At 43.7% G+C, this 20,952-nt stretch overlaps 2 protein-coding genes and 1 pseudogene across 3 annotated transcripts; 2 read left to right on the top strand and 1 right to left on the bottom strand.

Annotated features, from left to right (window-relative positions):
* Positions 1-1,994, top strand: exosc4 (exosome component 4). The gene is given in 3 exon segments (NM_001140832.2): positions 1-599; positions 1,031-1,237; positions 1,492-1,994. Coding segments are annotated over 3 exon segments (738 nt in total). The 5' UTR covers positions 1-428; the 3' UTR covers positions 1,852-1,994.
* Positions 1,995-3,073: 1,079 nt separating this feature from the next.
* Positions 3,074-5,798, top strand: LOC106599651 (GPI-anchor transamidase component GPAA1-like; annotated as a pseudogene).
* Positions 5,799-11,989: 6,191 nt separating this feature from the next.
* Positions 11,990-16,337, bottom strand: LOC106599747 (ranBP-type and C3HC4-type zinc finger-containing protein 1). 2 transcript variants are annotated; one of them, XM_014191047.3, is made up of 9 exons: positions 15,879-16,337; positions 15,297-15,471; positions 15,072-15,164; positions 14,822-14,963; positions 14,646-14,736; positions 14,268-14,547; positions 14,068-14,186; positions 13,774-13,884; positions 11,990-13,674 (listed from the first exon to the last, which is right to left on the bottom strand). In XM_014191047.3, exons 1-9 carry the CDS (start codon positions 16,134-16,136, stop codon positions 13,630-13,632), a joined length of 1,314 nt encoding a protein of 437 aa, XP_014046522.1. In that variant the 5' UTR covers positions 16,137-16,337; the 3' UTR covers positions 11,990-13,629. The 2 variants fall into 2 exon arrangements, with proteins under 2 accessions (XP_014046522.1, XP_014046523.1); XM_014191048.3 differs by having other exon boundaries at positions 14,083-14,186.
* Between the last annotated feature and the right edge of the window lie 4,615 nt (positions 16,338-20,952).

The raw sequence follows: 20,952 nt of genomic DNA, 5'->3' as shown, positions 1-20,952 counted from the left end.
ATAACATTCAATAATCAATTAATTGCACTCATTCTTGCATCATGTGAATAATTATCAGTTCTAAACATGTATTGTTCTTCTCCATGCTTATTTCATGATTTATTTTACTGCGCTCATATGACAGACGGTTAGTGGTTGGAGCACATCTCTGGGGCCGCTGAGACGTAGGAGCGTGTATTAATCCTGCTGTTTGACTCATTGCAACCAGCACTAGTAGGTCAAACGAGCGACTGAAATGAACGAGTCACGCAGAAAGACGAAAAATCGAGTCAGTAAAAAGAGTCGTTCAAAAATAATGACTCATTCGCGAACTGTACATCACTATTTCGGTTGCCTAAAGCCACCGTATCTACTCCAGTGGGCGTGTGGGTAATGTAGTGTATAACACACGTGCGTAGTATTCTATCGCCAGTTCAAACGTTAAAAATATGGCCGGCCTGGAATTATTGTCAGATCAAGGATATCGTCTTGATGGAAGAAAAGCTGCTGAACTGCGGAAAGTACAAGCTCGTATGGGTGTATTTGCCCAAGCTGACGGGTCTGCGTACATAGAACAGGGAAATACCAAAGCGCTGGCAGTTGTGTATGGTCCTCATGAAGTAAGTTTCTTGCTAAAATAGCGTGTTAGCAAGATAACTAGTTAGCTAACGTTACATGCTAACATACAACTGAGATTAATTACCTACGGAAATTGCTTCAGCTCGGCTAGCATTTCAGATCAATTTGTTTATCCAAATTGTAATTTTTCCAACATAGCCAACGTAAATGTGTTCGGCCCCCTTGTTCTAGTCTAGAGAGCTAAACTAGCCACCCTGCGCACTTCCACCTGTGCCTAGGGTCCAGACCTCTTGGCAGATATGGTAGTATACACAGGGAGACTACACTTTCCACCTATGGTCCAAGAAAACGTGAGGGTATACCACTGCTGCCACCAATGCAGTGATTGAGAATCTCACTGAAGAATCAGTGAGACTGCAGTTAGGGGGTTCGAGAGGAGTTTATTTAAAATCAAATGTTCTCTGTTCTCCAGGTGCGAGGCTCCCGCAGCAAGACCCTCCATGACCGTGCTGTCATCAACTGCCAATACAGCATGGCGACCTTCAGTACAGCGGAGAGGAAGAGAAGACCCCATGGGGATCGCAAGTCCACAGAGATGAGCCTTCACCTCAAGCAGACTTTCGAGGCAGCGGTGTTGACTAATCTGTACCCACGCTCTCAAATAGACATTTATGTCAAGGTACCACACTATTTCAGATATGAATGAACTATGAAATGGGTTGTGGTGGAGTCTGATGCTATTCATAAAATGGTGAAATGAAAGTGGTTGTTTATCCTGTCTTTGGGGTTTGGAACCAATTTTTAAGTTTTGTTTGGTTAGTTTCATGTTCTCGGGTATAGAGATTTCTTCATCAATTTGAACCCTGAAACAAGGGGTTAAAAAAAAAAACCTGACTTGAATTGAAACATTTCACACTCCCTCTTCCCTCTCAGATCTTGCAGTCAGATGGAGGGAACTACAGCGCGTGTGTGAACGCCGCCACTCTGGCAGTAGTCGATGCGGGCATCCCCATGCGTGACTATGTGTGCGCCTGCACTGCGGGCTTTGTGGATGAGACCCCATTGGCAGACCTGTGCCATGCTGAAGAGAGTGGAGGGGGCACATCACTGGCCCTGGCATTGTTGCCCCGTGGCGGGCACATCGCCCTGCTACAGATGGACGCCCGACTCCACCAGGACCACCTAGAGACACTGATGGAGGCGGCAATGACGGCCTGTAAGGGCGTCAGCAAAGTGTTGGACGAGGTGGTGAGGCAGCATCTACAGGTGGTGTCTGCGCTGACTGGAGAGTGATGTAGCTTGGACTTTGGGGTAGATTGGTCTGCGTGAAAGGCAGGGGAGGTAGAGGAGCAGATGGAGTAAACATTTTTATTTTATTGTACAATCGTGTTATGCTTTTGTATGAAATGCTTTATAAAAAAATGTAATCTAAACCCATTGATGTGTTCTGTCTGTGTTTTGAATGATCCATAAACTTGACTGAGATGATTGGTTGACAGAGAGCCATAGATAAGGGTCTACATCAGATAAATCAGTCAGCAAAAATAAACCTGCTTTGTAGCATCACCTGAACTGTGTGTTTTTTTAAATGGATTTCTGTGAAACTTTGTTAAGGTCATCTTCCAAACCAACAGGGAGAGCCAGTCATACATGGCAATACAGTAATCTATATTTATGTATACTGAACAAAATGTAAAGTGATTTTTTTTTTCTAAAGCGAGAGTTGAGTTGGTCACACAATAGTACGGTAAGAAACGAGGAAAAACATGTAGCGCAGTATGGCCTAGCTGCACCTGTCATCTTGGGTGTTACCCTTACTGTGCCAGAGAGGTAGGCTCTGGCTTATAACTACACATTTGTAGAGGTATTAAGACACATTGTTTGGTTGAAAATAAACACCGTTTCAGGATTTGCGTGTGCAACGTACCTGGTTCTATGACGCCAGCTAACACATCTTACCAATCAATATTGGGTTAGCAGGTACGTTAGCTACTAGCTAGGTTAACGATGTTGAGCGCTAAAGCTAACGCTACATTATTGAATATTATTGTGTGAGTCTTAGATTCCAAGGGTCCAGCTGAGCCAGTGTGAGTGGTACAAGGCAACAATATGGGACTGCTGTCTGACCCAAACAAAGGCGAGCCCTGACCGACCTTCTCACCTGTTTCAATGCACCAATTTGGTGAGTCCTTGTAGAATCCTGAGGGAGAATCCATTGTGGAATGGAATGTAACTGGGCATCCTCTTGATGTATCCAATCCACTTTGTAGGGTATCATTTAAATTGTTCCCCTATAAAAGTAGGGTGAGTCAGCCTGATAAGCCTTCTTCCTATTGCCTATCACTAAGGTCAGGAAAAATGATCTGCCCTTCCTATCACTAACCCCAACTTTGACATTCAGTGCTTAATTTACCTATCACAATTCCAGCTGTAAGAATGATATAATCCCCCTGTCCTCTCCCATAACATTCCTTCTGCGTTTCTCATCCTCTCCTTTCCTCTCCTCTGTAGTGGAATGCCGGTGGATTGGCTGGTGTATACTATGCAGTCTCAAGGGCTGGAAGTGTTTACTCAGAGCTTCACCTGCAAACTTCCCTTCCCCGATGAAAACAAAGAGAGATATGCGAGTGTGTGCTAAGACAAAGATGTCTAAACATGCATTTAATTTGATCACAGTGCGCACACACTTTCACACAGATGCATTCCTTCCTCTCAGGCTTTAATTTCTTCTCTTTCTCTCACTCATCCTTTTCTCTGTTTGTCTGTCTCTCTCGGTCAGATGGTGCATGGCACTAACATTTATGGGATCCTGCGGGCCCCCAGAGCCCCTCGTACTGAAGCCCTGGTGCTGAGCGCCCCCTGTAGTGAGGGAAACAACAACAACCAGGCTGGGCCTTTCCCAGTACTTCAGGAGTAAGCATACTACTTACACAGACCATTGGAGAAGCACCACACAAGCATACACCCCTACCTTCTTTCTTTAATTAATCAGTCAATGATTCGGTCTCTTCTCAGGTCAGATCCACTGGGCTAAGGATATCTTTCTGGCGAATGAACATGACCTGATCGGCATGCAGGCCTGGCTCGAGGGATACCACCACACCAACACCACTGGTCAGTACCTGCATCTCTGTAATGATGTAACCCTGAAATGCACCAGTCGTAGAGACACCATTATGGACTCTGTATGTATTCTCAATGTCTCTATACCATCAACCCCAAACCTGCCACCACTGTGCCTCACTCTGGGTCCCCCAGGTGGTGACTGGTCTCCGCTGCAGGGGAGAGGTGGCTCCATCCAGGCAGCACTGACATCATCACCAGTCTGCACCTGGTTAAGGAGGGGCTCAATGGCCAGCTGCCAAACCTGGACCTGGCCAACCTCTTCTAAGCCTTCTGCCAGAAGATGGTATACCTGTGTACCATCCAGGGAAAGGTAAGGAGGAAGTCCAAATGCCAGTAGTTACGTCAGTGAGTAATTAATTTGATATACTTGCAGAAGGTACTTCGATTTGGAAAAATGTTTTCAGAGGTCTAATAATAGCACACCACAAACATTTCAGCTTGTCCCTTCCTCTGTATTTGTGTCAGGTAAGGATGAGCCAGTAATAACATGTGTAATTATCTGGCTGTCATGCTGACTGCCCTCTCTCCATCCAGCTCCAGAGGAATGAGGTCGGGCTACAGCTACGCGGCCCAGACCATGATGGTGTTGAAGCAGGCCAGCGGGAGGCCCTGGAGGGACCACGGCCCATTCCTTAGATACCACAGAGGCTGCCAACGTCAGGGGCATCAACACCTTCAGACAGTACAAGACCGACACCACCACTATCGGCAGGTCAGCTACTGATGTCCAAGCTTCAATTCAGATGATCAGAAAACATTAACATTTTTGTAATTTCTATGGTGACATTTTCACTCTTAAAATTCCATGCAAATAAGCCTGTGTGTGTCCCTCATCCTCAGGCTCCTGGAGGGGATATACGGGAAGCTGAACAACCTCCTGGAGCGTCTGCACCAGTTATACTTCTCATGCCCTCACTCTCTCGCTTTGCCTCCTCCAGTGGTTACTACATGCCCACCTTCGGTCAGCTGGCTGTCATCATGCTGCTGCGTGTGTCCTTTGACCTCTGGGACCTTGGGGATTCTAGTTTTATTTAACCGTTATTTAACCAGGTACACCAATTGAGGTCAGATTACCTTTTTCCGAAGGGAGACCTGGCCAAGAGGGGAGGATGGTTGGAATTTACTTTCTCCTCCTCTGTCCTTCCATCAGCTCAGGGATCCTGTCTATACTGACTCCAGTAGTGATCAGTCATATGACAGGGGTAGCTCTGTACACCCTCCCCATCCTCTCACAGCAGATGGCTGTGCAACACTTCCCTGTGTCTGAGACTGAAACTGTGGTCCTCACTGCTATTGTCATCTACACAGCAGGCCCTGCCACACAACACACACAGGTACACACACACCCTCACATCCCTCTCTTTCTCTCCCTCTCAAATACACACACTCAAAGAAAACACAACCTGTGTTTTCCCACTAGCGCTGGCTGTCGGCTATAGAGCCGGTTACACACTCATTATAAGCCGGGTACTTTTTCCACTTAAATTAACTAGGCTACTTTTTCAATTCGCATATCAGAAAAATAGGCAGCAGAGCTTCTAGCGATCTTGATAGGACAGGTGCCTGTCAATCACAAAGTGAGCGATGACAGGGAAACACTGCTGGTTTGACTGTCTGTCCCACCTCCCGGTACCTGTGGGTGTGTGTTGTGTACGCTGTGGTTGCAGTCACATTTCTTTACACGAAGGGTGAGAGCATGATGCTCCTTCATCGTCTGTGAGTCAATTTGCACGTCCCATATAATGTCGTCATGATGAGTCGAAATCCATTTAGCCTATTGTTTTCTGGCACATTCATTTATTTTCCTTTGCAATTCGTACACAGCCACAAATTGGTGGCGCATAGGCTTACTCTGATTTGATTGACGAACAGCAAGCTTGACTAGTTTATAAATGGTGTGGAACTGACTGAATAAAGGCGATCTCATATCCTTTACATTCATAAATCATACAATGTAGTTATGTCTATGATATCGCATTGGGACAAGTAAACTAAAGTTCTCGTTTGTATTTTTGATATGAACTCCATCAGGACGTGCCAGACAGTGATGTTAAAGTGACTGACTCATCAGTTGTACACTGGTAGACTTTTTGTCTATTATCTGCAGGAACAATAGGTACAGTGGGGGAAAAAAGTATTTGATCCCCTGCTGATTTTGTACATTTGCCCACTTACAAAGAAATGATCAGTCTATAATTTTAATGGTAGGTTTATTTGAACAGTGAGAGACAGAATAACAACAAAAAAATCCAGAAAAACGCATGTCAAAAATGTTATAAAATGATTTCATTTTAATGAGGGAAATAAGTATTTGACCCCTCTGCAAAACATGACTTAGTACTTGCTGGCAAAACCCTTGTTGGCAATCACAGAGGTCAGACGTTTCTTGTAGTTGGCCACCAGGTTTGCACACATCTCAGGAGGGATTTTGTCCCACTCCTCTTTTCAGATCTTCTCCAAGTCATTAAGGTTTCGAGGCTGACGTTTGGCAATTCGAACCTTCAGCTCCCTCCACAGATTTTCTATGGGATTAAGGTCTGGAGACTGGCTAGGCCACTCCAGGACCTTAATGTGCTTCTTCTTGAGCCACTCCTTTGTTGCCTTGGCCGTGTGTTTTGGGTCATTGTCATGCTGGAATACCCATCCACAACCCATTTTCAATGCCCTGGCTGAGGGAAGGATGTTCTCACCCAAGATTTGACGGAACATGGCCTCATCCATCGTCCCTTTGATGCGGTGAAGTTGTCCTGTCCCCTTAGCAGAAAAACACCCCCAAAGCATAATGTTTCCATCTCCATGTTTGACTGTGGAGATGGTGTTCTTGGGGTCATAGGCAGCATTCCTCCTCCTCCAAACACGGCGAGTTGAGTTGATGTCAAAGAGCTCCATTTTGGTCTCATCTGACCACAACACTTTCACCAGTTGTCCTCTGAATCATTCAGATGTTCATTGGAAAACTTCAGACGGGCATGTATATGTATTCTTGAGCAGGGGGACCTTGCGGGCGCTGCAGGATTTCAGTCCTTCACGGCGTAGTGTGTTACCAATTGTTTTCTTGGTGACTATGGTCCCAGCTGCCTTGAGATCATTGACAAGATCCTCCCGTATAGTTCTGGGCTGATTCCTCACTGTTCTCATGATCATTGCAACCCCACGAGGTGAGATATTGCATGGAGCCCCAGGCCGAGGGATATTGACAGTTCTTTTGTGTTTCTTCCATTTGCGAATAATCGCACCAAATGTTGTCACCTTCTCACCAAGCTGCTTGGCGATGGTCTTGTAGCCCATTCCAGCCTTGTGTCGGTCTACAATCTTGTCCCTGAAATCCTTGGAGAGCTCTTTGGTCTTGGCCATGGTGGAGAGTTTGGAATCTGATTGATTGATTGCTTCTGTGGACAGGTGTCTTTTTTACAGGTAACAAGCTGCGGTTAGGAGCACTCCCTTTAAGAGTGTGCACCTAATCTCAGCTCGTTACCTGTATAAAAGACATCTGGGAGCCAGAAATCTTTCTGATTGAGAGGGGGTCAGATACTTATTTCCCTCATTAAAATGCAAATCAATTTATAACATTTTTGACATGCGCTTTTCTGGATATTTTTGTTGTTATTCTGTCTCTCACTGTTCAAATAAACCTACCATTAAAATTATAGACTGATCCTTTTTTTTTCAGTGGGCAAACGTACAAAATCAGCAGGGGATCAAATACTTTTCCCCCCCACTGTAGGCTAGTGGAGCGATACTCTCACACTGGTCCAAAATATGATAAAAGAAAACAGATTGAATTGTTGTAAAAGCTAATGATACTTATATGGTATTTTCAGAGATATTGATACAGGTCTACTGATTTAATCAATGTGTTGACAACAGAGTAGTCAACTGCTGCTTTCTGTGTAGCCAAGCCCATGATTAACACTTCCTTCATTCTTCAATCATACCTGTAGTGCAGATGGCTGAGAAAATGCCTCTTTAAAAGGAAGCTTGTTGAAGTCAGCAGACTCTTACAAGATTCTTAAAAAAAAAAATATGTGGGTCAGATGTTAAAGTATTTTTTTTTTTAAATAAATGACATACTGCAATTCACAGAGTTGCAAACACAAATTTAACTGATGTTGTTTTCTCTTCTCTTAACATGTATGGACCCAGAACTTAATTGAGCATCTATTCTGTTTATTTGAGAGACCTACTTTTCCATTTGTAAAATTGCTCATCACACAATTTGTTTGATTTGAAATTTAACCTTTAATAAAAATAAAAACTATTTGGGCTATTTACTTCCATTTCTGTTTTAATTTGAAGAACAAACATTGTGGCAACATATCTTGCAGTAAAATACTTTCAGCACAAGAGAGGACAGGTTAAATGTTAAAAAAGGTTTATTAATGTTCTCTTACTTAGAAAATACTCCTGATTACTGAGAAAATTCTCCTGATCATATAGGCCAAGATAATATCCCCCAAAACAAACAATACACTGAATGCACACATTTTCATTTTTTGGAAGGTATTCAATAATTTCGCTGTGTGGCTGGCTACTCTTTCTATGTCTGGCTACTCAATGTGCTTGTTGAAAAAAACTGCACTGCCTGCATAACTATCTTGTCTCACACACTAACAATATGCATCTATGCCAGGTTTTCCCCAATTATCACACACACCTTGAAGATACTGTGGCTGCGGTAAATTATTTCATTTCACCATGTCCCTCTCTGTAACTCCAGCCTCAGTGACACCTTGCGCTAACGTGAGTATTGTGATATTATCTGATCAAGGTTTGTTGCGTCCAGGGGTGAAAGTAAATTTAATTTCTTACCGGTACGGGACTCCCTGTGTGCACGCAATTTTTGATAGCCTAGGTGTAATCATAGAATGAAATGAAATATAGAAGGGCCTTCTGAGTGGCGCAGCGGTTACTAAACAACTAGATGTGTAACCTAATCACATGTAGTCTGAATAGATGCGTCCACTGCTGTCTGGACGCGTCTCGGTCACTACTCTCTGCGTAAGCCGGTTCGGCAAAATAAATAGTGGGGATACGCCGTACCAGTAAAAGTTGAGCCTATTACTAATTAACACAATGCCAAAAAAACAATACCGTTATTTAACATTACCACTTGTCACCCGCATGAAAAAGGGGTGGGATATGTTCCAAATTGCGTTGTGGTTCGACGAGAACACTTACATTTTAATTTCACCCTTGGTCGCCTCTACACATTGTATTAAAATGGATCTCTTATCCCTCCATTGTGTCCGCATTTTCATCAGATTAGCTGGTGCCTCCCAGTATGCACGTTTAACAGATATTGTTTAAAAATAAAATGAATTTCTTTATCTTAAGACAGTTACTGATGCCATAAGTCAATATTGTGCTACCTGTCAATGATTTTAGAGGCCGGCATAATGATTATTTCAATGGTTTGACCATCCAGATCGGTTTACACTTTATTGATAAAGACTACAGAGGTGGTCAGGAAGAGCTGATCACAATCAGATCACAATGGGTCTTTTAATAGTCTACACTGGTCTAAATGTGGACATCATCAGGACAAAGGTTGCATGTTAGCACCAAGTATCAACAGGGATTTTGTGTTTCTTATAGAAGTAATACTTCTCAGTATGTGTCTTCTCATTGATGTTGCACTCTAGTTTAATGCCTAAGGGCTTGATTCAATCCGTAGCTCTGTAGATCAGCGTTGTAGCGCTATTGAAATTGAAAGGTTATTTCCCGATTTGGCCGACATATGCAGTGTTTACCGTGAAATCAGTCTCCGCGAACATTGCCTTTACATTTCTATCGCGCTGTAGAGCAGGTCTTCTGTGCTACGGATTGAATCGAGCCCTAAGGGCACAATGCAGTGTTTGTTCCACTGTTCCTTGAGTGCGAGGATATTGTGTATGCAGGGGCGAAAATCTGATATCAACTTTGGAGGGGACAATTACATTAAATTTTCTCAAGAGCAATTCCTGAGGGGGACACCAAAAGTAGTGCTGTAACACATAACCTACATTGTAATATGGTAAATGTATATTGAGGAACCAAAGAAATAAGGTGTTTGCCGTACTCCTAACTACCGGTACCCAAAACTACACAACTAATCACAACAGCAATACCATTGCCTTTAACAAATCTTAGTTCAGTCACCAGTTTAAGTTGAGTGGGGGTATCCATGGCATTTTCCAATTATGTTCCTATTTTACAAGTAAAAAAAATGGAGAACCTTTCATAATGTTGCCAAACAAAGACTCAACAAACTTACCTGAGACTCCCTGTCTCTGCCAGTCTGTCCCTGCATATCTGTCCCCAACTCTGCTGTCTGTGTGCCATCTGTTGCCTGCTCTGCCTAATGATATCATTGTGAAACATTTCCATTAGAATTTCATTTCTTTCTTATGAACATTTTATCAACTAGTCTTTGAGATATTAGGCTACTAGGGTTCTTACTTTGCGTTTTGGTGTACTGAAAAATACTCTGATGTCCGTCTTTTATTTTTCTGCCATTTTTCTACCTGGCTGGCTGGCTGGCTACACACACACACAGTGTGTAGGTTATTTACAGTAGGAGATGGGCTTCTATCATCTTATCTTTTATCATTCTATTTGGGCTTCGATCTAAAAGGTAGCTAGCAAATGTGAAACGGATTAAAATGACAAGAGTTGACAGCTGTATGAGTTCACCATTTACACAACATATGCTGCTACCTTTTGTAATTTTAATAGTTTGTTTCATATTGGCTGGCTTCCAACAATAGCTGAATTTGCAAAGCTAGCGAGCACCAATTCCGTTTCAGTGGTGTTTGCTATAATCTTTGCTACCCGGGTTAAATAAAGGTGAAATAAAATAAATAAATAAAAGTTCCCTTGCGACAATTTAGCTTTTGCAACGAGACCATTAAATATATTTAAGACAATGGTAGGAGTGTAGTTCTGTTCAGTTTGGACTTCAGTTTATCGCTAACCTTATCGCAGGGACTTTGAAGCACTAACTTACATCATCTGCATGCTGATCTTGGAATAAATTGACGATAGCAAAGATTCCATCTTTGACAAGGCCACATAAATGGAATAGGTACTAGCTAGCTTAATAGTTAATATTTGCGCGCTAGCTCTGCATATTCAGCTAGTGTGTGTGCGCGATTGACTGGAGTAACCTCACTTCAGTTACGTTCATTGAGTGCCTTTCAGACAGTAGATACGACCCCTCTGTTACCTTGCCAACTAAGGAACTGGCAGTGGATCAAAACATTGTGAGGCAAAGGGTGGGGGGGTCGCAATCTTTTGAAACTTAAAAACACGCTATTAAGTGTCTATAATCAGCACAATTGCTTTCATTGCGTATTATTAATATTATTTAAATTACATAGTTATGTTTCAGTGATATATTGGGGGGGACAAATCATATTTTTCCAAGGATGGGGGGGTCGTATCCCCCCCGTCCCCCCCGGGATTTCCGCCCCTGTGTGTATGTGTAATGTTTCGCTCCCTCCTTCACTGTCAGAGTGCTGTCTGCAGTCATGGTGCTCCACTGTTAAGTTTCCCTACCAGAGTTCTGTAGTATTGTCTTTACCCTCTCTCCCCAGGGCTCTGTCTGCAGCCATCATGGTGCTGCTGAGCCCCGGCAGTACTCTGCAAGACGGTTGGATGCTCTTTCTGTCCGTCATCTCATAGGGCATTCTGGACCACGCCCTCTACGGCTCATTGGTCTATACGCTCCTGGCTCTGCTGATCTACCCCTGCTGGCTGCTGCTCAGGAACATCCTCTTCTGGAAGTAAAAGGTAACTGGGGGAAGACTGGTCCCAGACCTGCCGTTATGGGAACTCCACCTATCCTGAAGTATGAAATGGGTTCTAGACCTGCATTTATGGAATGAACTGAGGTGTGCTCAGGTCTGGCCTTTCACCAAGGATTAGGATGACTGACATGCCCGGGAGTGGTTAAGTGCATTAGGTTGGGCTTGTGTGGTAGAATTACAACTATAAGGTTGTATTGGGTTCAGGCTTGTGTGCATGGGATGGTTTTGGTTTATCATACCCAAATACATAACTGAAACTGTTTTGGATGTTTCTTAGTTATGTTCGTGAATATTCTGCTAATTGATCAAACTGAACAACAGTACCAGTGACATTGGAAGGGGCAAAATAGAATGTTAAGGAGGCAGCAACATCCTACTGCCAACCTCATGGTAAGTAAAAACATCCATAATTGCATCTACTGGATGAACTAAGAATTGGTTTTACTTTCAAATATAAAAAATAAAAAAAGTACTTGAACACTAATTTATAAATGCTCAAATAAAAACTGAATTCAAACTTGATTAACTTACGTTTATTCAGTTAACACCATTTTATACAGTCATGTTTCTGACAAAACATTGTCACTATCACAGTTCAGACAGAAACTTATTGGCAAGTAGGTGAAACGCATTACGCGCCAACATTAACATTGCCAAACATTCTGTTAAAACACTAAATACAATGTTATAAAAAATAAAAGCACTTTAAAACCCTGTCACTTCCACAGCCTCCTAGCAAGCAATTCCCCACCTATAAAACAATATGGCACCAACCAATGACAGATGAGACCTGGGCCTGTATTCACACTGAGGGTGCCTGATTAAGCTGAACCATGAACGGGCAAAAGCGGTGAGAGAGAAGCGCCAATCTCAAATCAAACAGCAATCTGCGCCGCTCAGTCATGTCAACAAGGCATCCTGATGCATCGTTCAGAAACATCTTTTACATAAAATACCTGTTCGAATTTAACTAGTTTTCATTGTCAGTGTTTTTATCCACGCAATCATGTTTGCATGTGAAAACAGAATCCTACTCATTACCCCACCTGCTTAACCTACATCATGGATGCTTTGAGCTGACTTCACCGTCAAAAGCAGGGCACCTGGCTCACGCTTGGTTCCAACTCGAACACGATCAACTCTTACCCGGTTCACCTGGGGCATTAATCGAATCCCCTCATCGTCTCAGAGTTGGAGTGCTGATCTAGGATCAGGTCCCCAATGTTTATTTATTTATGATCTAATCTGATCCTAGTAGGGCTCACCCCATTTAGCCAACTGGTCGATTGTTTCGTCGACCAAGATTTTAGTCGAGCAGTCAAATGTGTTTTTTTTATGGCACACGAGACCTGTCTGATTTGCGCCTGTCTCAGTGTACAAATCCATTGGAGGCCGCGAGGATGCCACACCCATATCACCAGTAGTACATTTACCGTTAATTTATTTACGGTAGTTTCTGTGAATGCATTCAGTATTATTAGTCGTTTACCGTTCTCATTGTCAAAGTGGACACTGTTTGCGGAGTGCACAACCTATGCTACACTTGTGAGAAACAAGTTTCGGTTTATTTCATTCCATTTTTTAGTTGTCAAATTTACTCAGTCTTTTTTGTTTGGAGCACTCAATGTTGAGTAAAGACATGCACCTGATTACGCATAGAAGTAGACCAAGGCTACCAATATTTTTTGGGGGGTTGGGACAGCCAGCACTCTGAGACTGTTTGAATACAGGCCCTGGTTTTAAAAACAGCTTTTTTCAGCTTTCAAAGTATCAACATTCACAGTTGGCCAACTTCAAAATATATAATATTATCTCATCTGAGATATATCAGGTAGAGGGAGGAGGGAAGCACCACCCACCCCTCTAAAATAAATATTGGACTAGTCCACCCCCCCCATCCCTTATGTAAAATAAATAAATGGTAAAGTCTGCCACAAGGCAAAGGATGCTGACTCATGTCCACAGAGTCAAAAGCCAGCTCATTGGCTATACAGGTAGTTCCTTTCGTGAGCCTCAGCAAGTGGAGTTCCATGTCTGTGCTGCAGCGTCCAGAGGTTTGTCATCATAGTATGTCAGTAGTGGTGGTGGGTTTGTAGCTCTAAGTTGGTGTGTGAGTGATCAGTCTTCCAGGTTATTGTATAGGTTACGGTTGAGGCAGTTAACTGCTCAATGCACTGATCTGCTCCTCTCTTCTTCCTTTCTCCTTTATCACACAGATGAGAATAAAGAAAATACTGTAGTTTACTAAAGGGAGAATAACAGTGTGTGCCATCTGTCTGTAGGCATGCAATAGATACAGTACCTGTTGTATGCGGCTGTGCTTGCGTGAGTCAGGTCTGGCTGTACTGCAGATCTCACAGCCTGGTCGTGTAGGCTTGTTGATGAAGGTGCAGGAGGGACACGCCCATTCGGTCTGCAGATCAGAAGGACAGAGAGGATGTGTGTGAGAGTAGGAACTTTCTATTAGTGTATCACAACCAGTGATGTTCAGCGGTACACTAGCTACATGGAACTATCAAGTAAAGGAAGAGTAGGTGCTCAACTCGATCATCTTGCGTAAAAACAGTCAATCACAAATTTAAACATCGGGGTTGACCTGTGTTTTACTGGCCTTGCTGGGCTTATCAGGTTTATCGTCTAGATGCAGCGTCTCCAGGTTGAGGGCGTCTCGGATCTCACTCGTACCCAACCTCTCGGTCCCAATTCCGGTGCTCCCTACAGCCAATCACAACAATGAAAAAGGAGTTCAGTCATGTGTGCGCATGTGTGTAAGTGCATGCCAAGAGGTAAACTTACCCTGGGTGTTGTGGCTGAGCCTGGAGGGCAGGGTGCTGTAGCCCCTCCAGTCCTGGGACAGAGGCCCGTTGCTGGGGGCTGGGGTGAGTTGGGCACCCTCCTGGTCCTGCTGGAATAGCTGGCGGGTGAGGCGGGCGTGGCGGGCTGAGACCAAGTAAAGGTAGGCCGTATCCCCATCCCTCTGGACCCCATACGAGGCCAGGGACCTAGGCTCTGTGCACAGGCATTGTCCAATCACCCAGCGTTGCACGCGAGGGTGAAAGCCATACTCCAAAAACACCTGAGAGAGAGCAATGACAGAGGAGAGATTCGTGGACAGTTTCATTTGCCGAATGTAGCCCAAGTATTCTAGCAAACAGAGACAGAAATATATCTGACCTGCTGCTTGAGTGCTGCGACAGTCATGTGGGGAAAGACTTTCACTGTAACGCAACAGGAAGAGGAGATGTCTTCCACTGCCACAGACAAACTGCAATAGAGACATGAAACTTCATTAGCACAAATTATCCATGTTCTTTTGGACTACTCCCAAGCTACTGCCTGTTACTTCTCACCTTATCTCTCCTTCGGCGTAACACTTCTCAGACAGTTGGATAGTGACCACTGCCTTCTGACGAGCTAGAGCAGACGCGTGCTGAGCAGCACCCTGGCTGTCACCTGCCTCGATCGCCCGGGCAAGCTCCAAGCACAGCTCCTCTTCAGAGAGAGAACATGTTCATTCACACACAGAAAAATGTACCCTATGTAGTCTTGCAAATGTTGTAGAAAGAGAGAGTTGGGGAATCGTGTGGTGAGGGTACTCACCAGTGAGTGGTAAGGAGGCTGTGCTGCGCTGTTCTAGAGCTGCTGCGTGCTGCTGTCGGTCATCCATAGGATGTGGGGAACTATTTACAGCAACTACAGTGAGGGAGAGAGTGGTCAATTGTGCTGGCCATAGTATGGTATACTAGGAAGACACTCCTAATACACAACGACATGAATGCATCTAAGCAAGCAGACAAGAGGAAAAAGACTGCCATGCCCTCTGACCTCTGTGTGCCTCTCTTAGTGATGACATCACCACAGTGGCCCACTGCTCAGCCTCCAGGTCACAGCGGAAGTTGAAGCGGATACAGTCATGAGGGGGCGTGGCCAAGCGCATCTCGTGAAGGCATGGGGACTTGACCTCATACTGCACAGAGCGCAGGTCAAACTCAGCAATGAACTGGGAGAAAGAAATAAAGAGAATAATTTGCTTAGATCTCTTATCTTTGTGGACTTCATGGATATGGACCTACTTCACCTTAGAGGGACAAACTGTAACCCCAGTGGCAATGTGCTAACTTTGATGTTTAGTTGTTTACATGCTGGAATAATCTTCCATAAATAACATTTTGTCTTCCCTTGTACAGACAAACACAAGGACAGATAAGTAAACTGTAATCACCACAAGACATCGTTTCCCACCAATGGGATTACTGTAGTATGTGGTTAAACAACATTCCAATTCAGTGACTCCAACCAACAAACATGTCTGCAATTTCTCATGTCAACGCATGAAATGTATTGCATGGCATTACATCAGGTGTCGAGATACACTGCTCTGTAACGTCTAGATCTACTGTATCTTACCACACTACGGCCGCTTCCGCTAATGTCCCTCAGTGCTAGCCGAAACTCTCCAGCTTTGCTGGGGTCCATGCTAAGTTGAAGACGGAGAGCCTCATCGCCAGCTCCTGGGAGGCAAAGCGGTCGAATACCCGAATGGCAAACCGACACCCGTACCGACATCAAAACGGTATTGCAGTTAGCCAGCGCGGGCCCGCCATGATCAGACTGGGACGGGGATGGACCAGGCGGTTTACCCCAACCGCCAGAACTCAGTGCCATATCCCACAATCACAAAAACAGTTGGAATCTCCAAAGCACAACGGTAGCTATGTCGGTATCGCTAGTTGTATCAGTCTTGTTTTTTTAATTAACAGCCTACCTGTTAGTAAAGTGATAGCGTTTCATTGTAGCTATCTATCTGGCTTGTCTCTCGCCTAGCTACGATAGTGAAACGAAACAACCCCCCCAAAAAAATATCAAAACAGGAAGTAGCTTGGTTCGTCCTTTATTTACCTCCGATGGAAACCGATCTTAATAAACATGGTCCGAGGTCGAGATGGAGAAAAAAACAACAGCTTTGCACACCGTGTTAATTGTTGCAACGTTAATGAATGCTGTATTCGGTATTATAATAATAATATCCAATGATAAATAAGTATATTATTGATCATGAGGAGGAAAACAATCAATTATACTTAAAGTGAGTCTAATACAATAATAACGCGTTCACTAGCCTAAAGTCCGACAGGTCGCGATATTGAGTCGTTTCATCTTACCGTCCAAATGGAATCTATACAACTGGCTATACACAAGATGGACCAGAGCCTGCCGTTTCCAACGGGAACAAATTAGTCATAGTGGGCAGAACAAACAATGGCATTTTAAAAAACTTTTGCAAAGGGTAAAGTCTACAAACTTAGTCCACTCTCTTCATAACATATTCTAGTTTTGAGAACAGAAAACTGTATTGAGATCAAATGTTTCATCGATGACAACATTTGCAGAATGTCGGCCAAAATCCATCTCATTCCATCTTCTCCCACTGCTGGCCAGTGGGCTTCCTCTCACAACCATATTTGGTAGCGAGTGGAAACGCCAAGTGGATGCTTCACATTTATACATCCTGTGAAATATCTGTCTCATTATTCTATCTGTGCTCATATCCCCCATGGACTGGTTTGTACATAAAATATTCTCCATTCAGGCTGCAAAGTAGAGCTCTGCTACCCGACATTAAACTTCATGTTAGGGGTGGGTAAGGCCTGTTTTTAATCCATAACTAAGGTACGGGCAGGGCTCTGGTGTCACTAAATTGATCACTAACATTTTGAAGCTGAGCCATTTGCTCATGCTCTGCTGCGCAGTACAGTCATATCTGACTACGATCTGAAGCAGAATATGGCTTTATAGGACACATGGAATATGGCGATTCTCCTTAAGCTCAGGAAGCAACCGTTCAACTTGCCATTCACCAGCTTTTCAAGCTTAAGGGGGAATTTCACCCATGCTCTGCCACGGCATATAATCATTACTATATTAACAACATTACATTTTTATGATAAACATTATCCAAACCGCAAGCTAAAACTAGCACATTTTCATTTCACTGGTAGAATCGGGAAGTTTTGACTTCCTGTATATTCGTCTGCTCATAATAAACCACAAAGTCCGGCATTAATAGCAAATGCAGATACTCCCCGCTAAGGTAGATGGGGCGTGCTCACAAACTTGGACGATGGCATTATGTACTTCAAACGAACAATATCCAGCAATCTCAGAACTTCTGTAGGACCACAGAGCACCTTTCAGACCATGTAATCAATTTAATCTACCCCTCTTCTCTTTTGACTTTTTGTCGTTGTAATACTCAGGTTATCTGGAGTCACTCCCCTGTATTTAAACACAATGAAAAGACATGTCTACAAAAAGCCCCTGCAAAGGGCTACTATTGACAAGAATGATCTGTCAAAGTCAATGGGCTGGGGGAAGTACTGTCTGTAAACCTCCCCCAGCCCATTGACTTTGACAGATCATTCTTGTCAATAGTAGCCCTTTGCAGGGGCTTTTTGTAGACATGTCTTTTCATTGTGTTTTGAGAATCTGCAGAGAGAAGAATGAGGTGGTTCTGACATTACTGTTGGAGTCTTGATTGTATACCTTTCAGTGTCCTCTGCTGGTTTCTGTCCCACAATCTTATGCTCCATAAATGCAAGGTGTGCCCGCTCCCTCATGCTTTTGTAGCCAAAATGCTGCCGCTTTCGGGTATTTTTCAGCAGGGCACTGTGGAATGACTGGGTTGTGCTTAGACCAGCATTTCCCAAACTTGGTCCTGGATACCCCAAGGGGTGCACATTTTGGTTTTTGCCCTAGCACTACACAGCTGATTCAAATAATGAACTCTTCATCAAGCTTCGATTATTTGAATCAGCAAGGGCAAAAACCAAAATGTGGACCCCTTGGGGTCCCCAGGACCGAGTTTGGGAAATGCTGACTTAGACAGTAAATGTTGGCTTAGACAGTAAATGTTGGCTTAGACAGTAAATGTATTGTTGTATATGAAAGAGATTGAGGTGCCATTTATCCTCAATTTAACATACACAACAATTCATACTGTGTAAGAACTGCACTCCTAAGACTTTTCACACCTTCAGCCACCCAGCCCATTCACTTTGTTGACTAATCTTTCCTCTCAAAAGCCGCTCCCAATGTCCCCTCCTTGTCCCTAAACAATACGCTAGCCAGTCCCATTCGGTTGACACCTTCACCAACAAAGACATGTTGCCCTACGTCCCTTTAACAAAATGTGTAAAATGCTAACACCACAACCATTTCTTTCCAAGAGACATGCAGTACCAGCAAATCTTCTGCAAGAGGGCCAAAAAGTTGGTGGTTAAGAAGACATACACCGCATTCGGTAGAGTCTTATCCAGCTGGCTGTTCACCGCAGACAGGACAAGACCATTCGCCATAAGCACAAAGAGTCTCAGCTTCCCCAGCCCACCATGCCGAACATCATTGCCAGTGTACCGAAGCCGGATAAAGGACTATCACTGCATTTACACAAGCAGCCAAATTCGGATCTTTTTTTGACTAATTAGACATTATGATATCCGAATAAAGTTTATTTTCCAAATCTAAAATACAGGGGAGTGTACACTATTTAATGCTAACTCTAGAGAACTGGGTATTTAACAAGAATGTTATAGGGTAAAAGAAACATACAACATTTGTTGTATGAACAGTGTAATACACTTCACTGTGTCTCATTTGTAGAGACACACAAGTGCAGAGAACTGTAGCTACAGATTGTTACAACAGTTAATGTGATTTACCAACATCTTATCTATTTCAAGTCTTCTCTCATTGATTGAGACCGGTGTGTGTCCACCCCAAAGTGCTGTGTCATGATTTATTACATTTTTCTAGGCAAGTCAGTTAAGAACAAATTCTTATTTACAATGACGGCCTACCCTGGACAAACCCTAACCCAGACGACACTGGGCCAATTGTGTGCCGCCCTATGGGACTCCCAATCACAGCTGGTTGTGATACAGCCTGGAATCAAACTAGGGTCTGTAATGGCACCTCTAGCACTGAGATGCAGTGCCTCAGACCGCTGCGCCACTCAGTAGCCCTCATGATGACAGATACCTGTCTCGATCAATGAGAGAAGACTTGAAATAAACAAGATGGCATTGTACACATTGTTGGATTACTTAAATGGAGCAGTTAAATAAAGGTTAAATTAAAAAAATGTATTAAATGGAGCAAAAAGAGTAATGGAGCATTTTCTAAATTCAAACTGACCCCCTGCAACTGGACACGGACATTTTATGAGACTCCTGTTTCCCCGAATCAAGGACGAAGACGGCATCGCTAAGGTTGGTAGAAAATTCTCTGTGCTACAGCAAACAGTATTTATCCTGTAATTTTGAGTAATGAATACCAAAAATCTTTGGTTAAATCACATTATCTGGTGTAACAATCTGTAGCTAAGAGAGCTGGTGGTCATGAACAAAATTACTATTCACAAAGAAACATACAGTGTGATCAGGGAATACTTTTAAAGCTGTGGGAGGAGTGTTGTCATGATCAAACTGCCATTCAGCTCCTCATGAGTCATCTGCTTGAAATCCAGCATAAAGTCTAATCCCTCGAGAGGGATTCAGTTCACGGGATACGGTTCTGCTGCAATGAGACACAGGCAAAGTAATTCTGTTTGTGTCTAGAATCCACTCCAGGAAGAAGCCAGGCACCAGGGTATTGTCTAAGACAAACAAATTAAATAAATTACTCTATTGTAGTTTGAACAACAGTTGAACTGTGCCAACATAACATCAACAGTCATAGAGATTACATTTACAACAATATTTCGCTTAATAGAAATAAATATGGCATAACCCTCAACTTTTGCACAGTGACCAGAACATGTCTGCTTAGGTACATTCCCTGAGTCTCCAGCGACGCTCCTCAGCCCTGAGCCTGCAAGGACGCTCCTCAGCACTGAGCCTCCAGCGACGCTCCCCAGCCCGGAGTCTCCGGCGACGCTCCTCAGCCCGAAGCCTCCAGCGACGCTCCTCAGCCAGAAGGCTCCAGCGACGCTCCCCAGCCTAGAGTCTTCTGAACGGGAGCGACGCCCAAAGCCACCTCCGTAGTGGGAGGATTGGGAGGGGGGGGGGTGTAGCACAGGAACCGTTGTTGACGGTGGCCACCCTCCATTCCCTCCCTTTAAGTTTGGGGTTGTTTTTGTGGGGTTGTTGTTTTTGAGGTGCATTTGGGGTCTGCACTTTTCGGGGGGGTACTGTCACGTCCTGACCATTAAAAGGGGTTATTTGTCATTGTAGTTTGGTCAGGATGTGGCAGGGGGTGTTTGTTTTGTGTGTTTCGGTGTTTTTGGTTTAGGTTCTATGTTTTCTATTTCTATGTTGGGTTTTTGGTAGGACCTCCAATTAGAGACAGCTGGTTGTTGTTGCCTCTAATTGGAGGCCATATTTAGTTGGGGTTTGTTTCACTTGTATTTTGTGGGTGGTTGTTTTCCTGTATAACCTGTGTTGCCTTACGGAACTGTTTCGTCATTTTGTTTATTTTGTTTAAG

This window comes from Salmo salar, chromosome 03 (assembly GCF_965601325.2).
Source record: "Salmo salar chromosome 03, fSalSal1, whole genome shotgun sequence".
Lineage (NCBI taxonomy): Eukaryota > Metazoa > Chordata > Actinopteri > Salmoniformes > Salmonidae > Salmo > Salmo salar.
The sequence above is the reverse complement of the archived record's forward strand: the minus strand, read 5'-3'. Positions and strand labels throughout refer to the sequence as shown.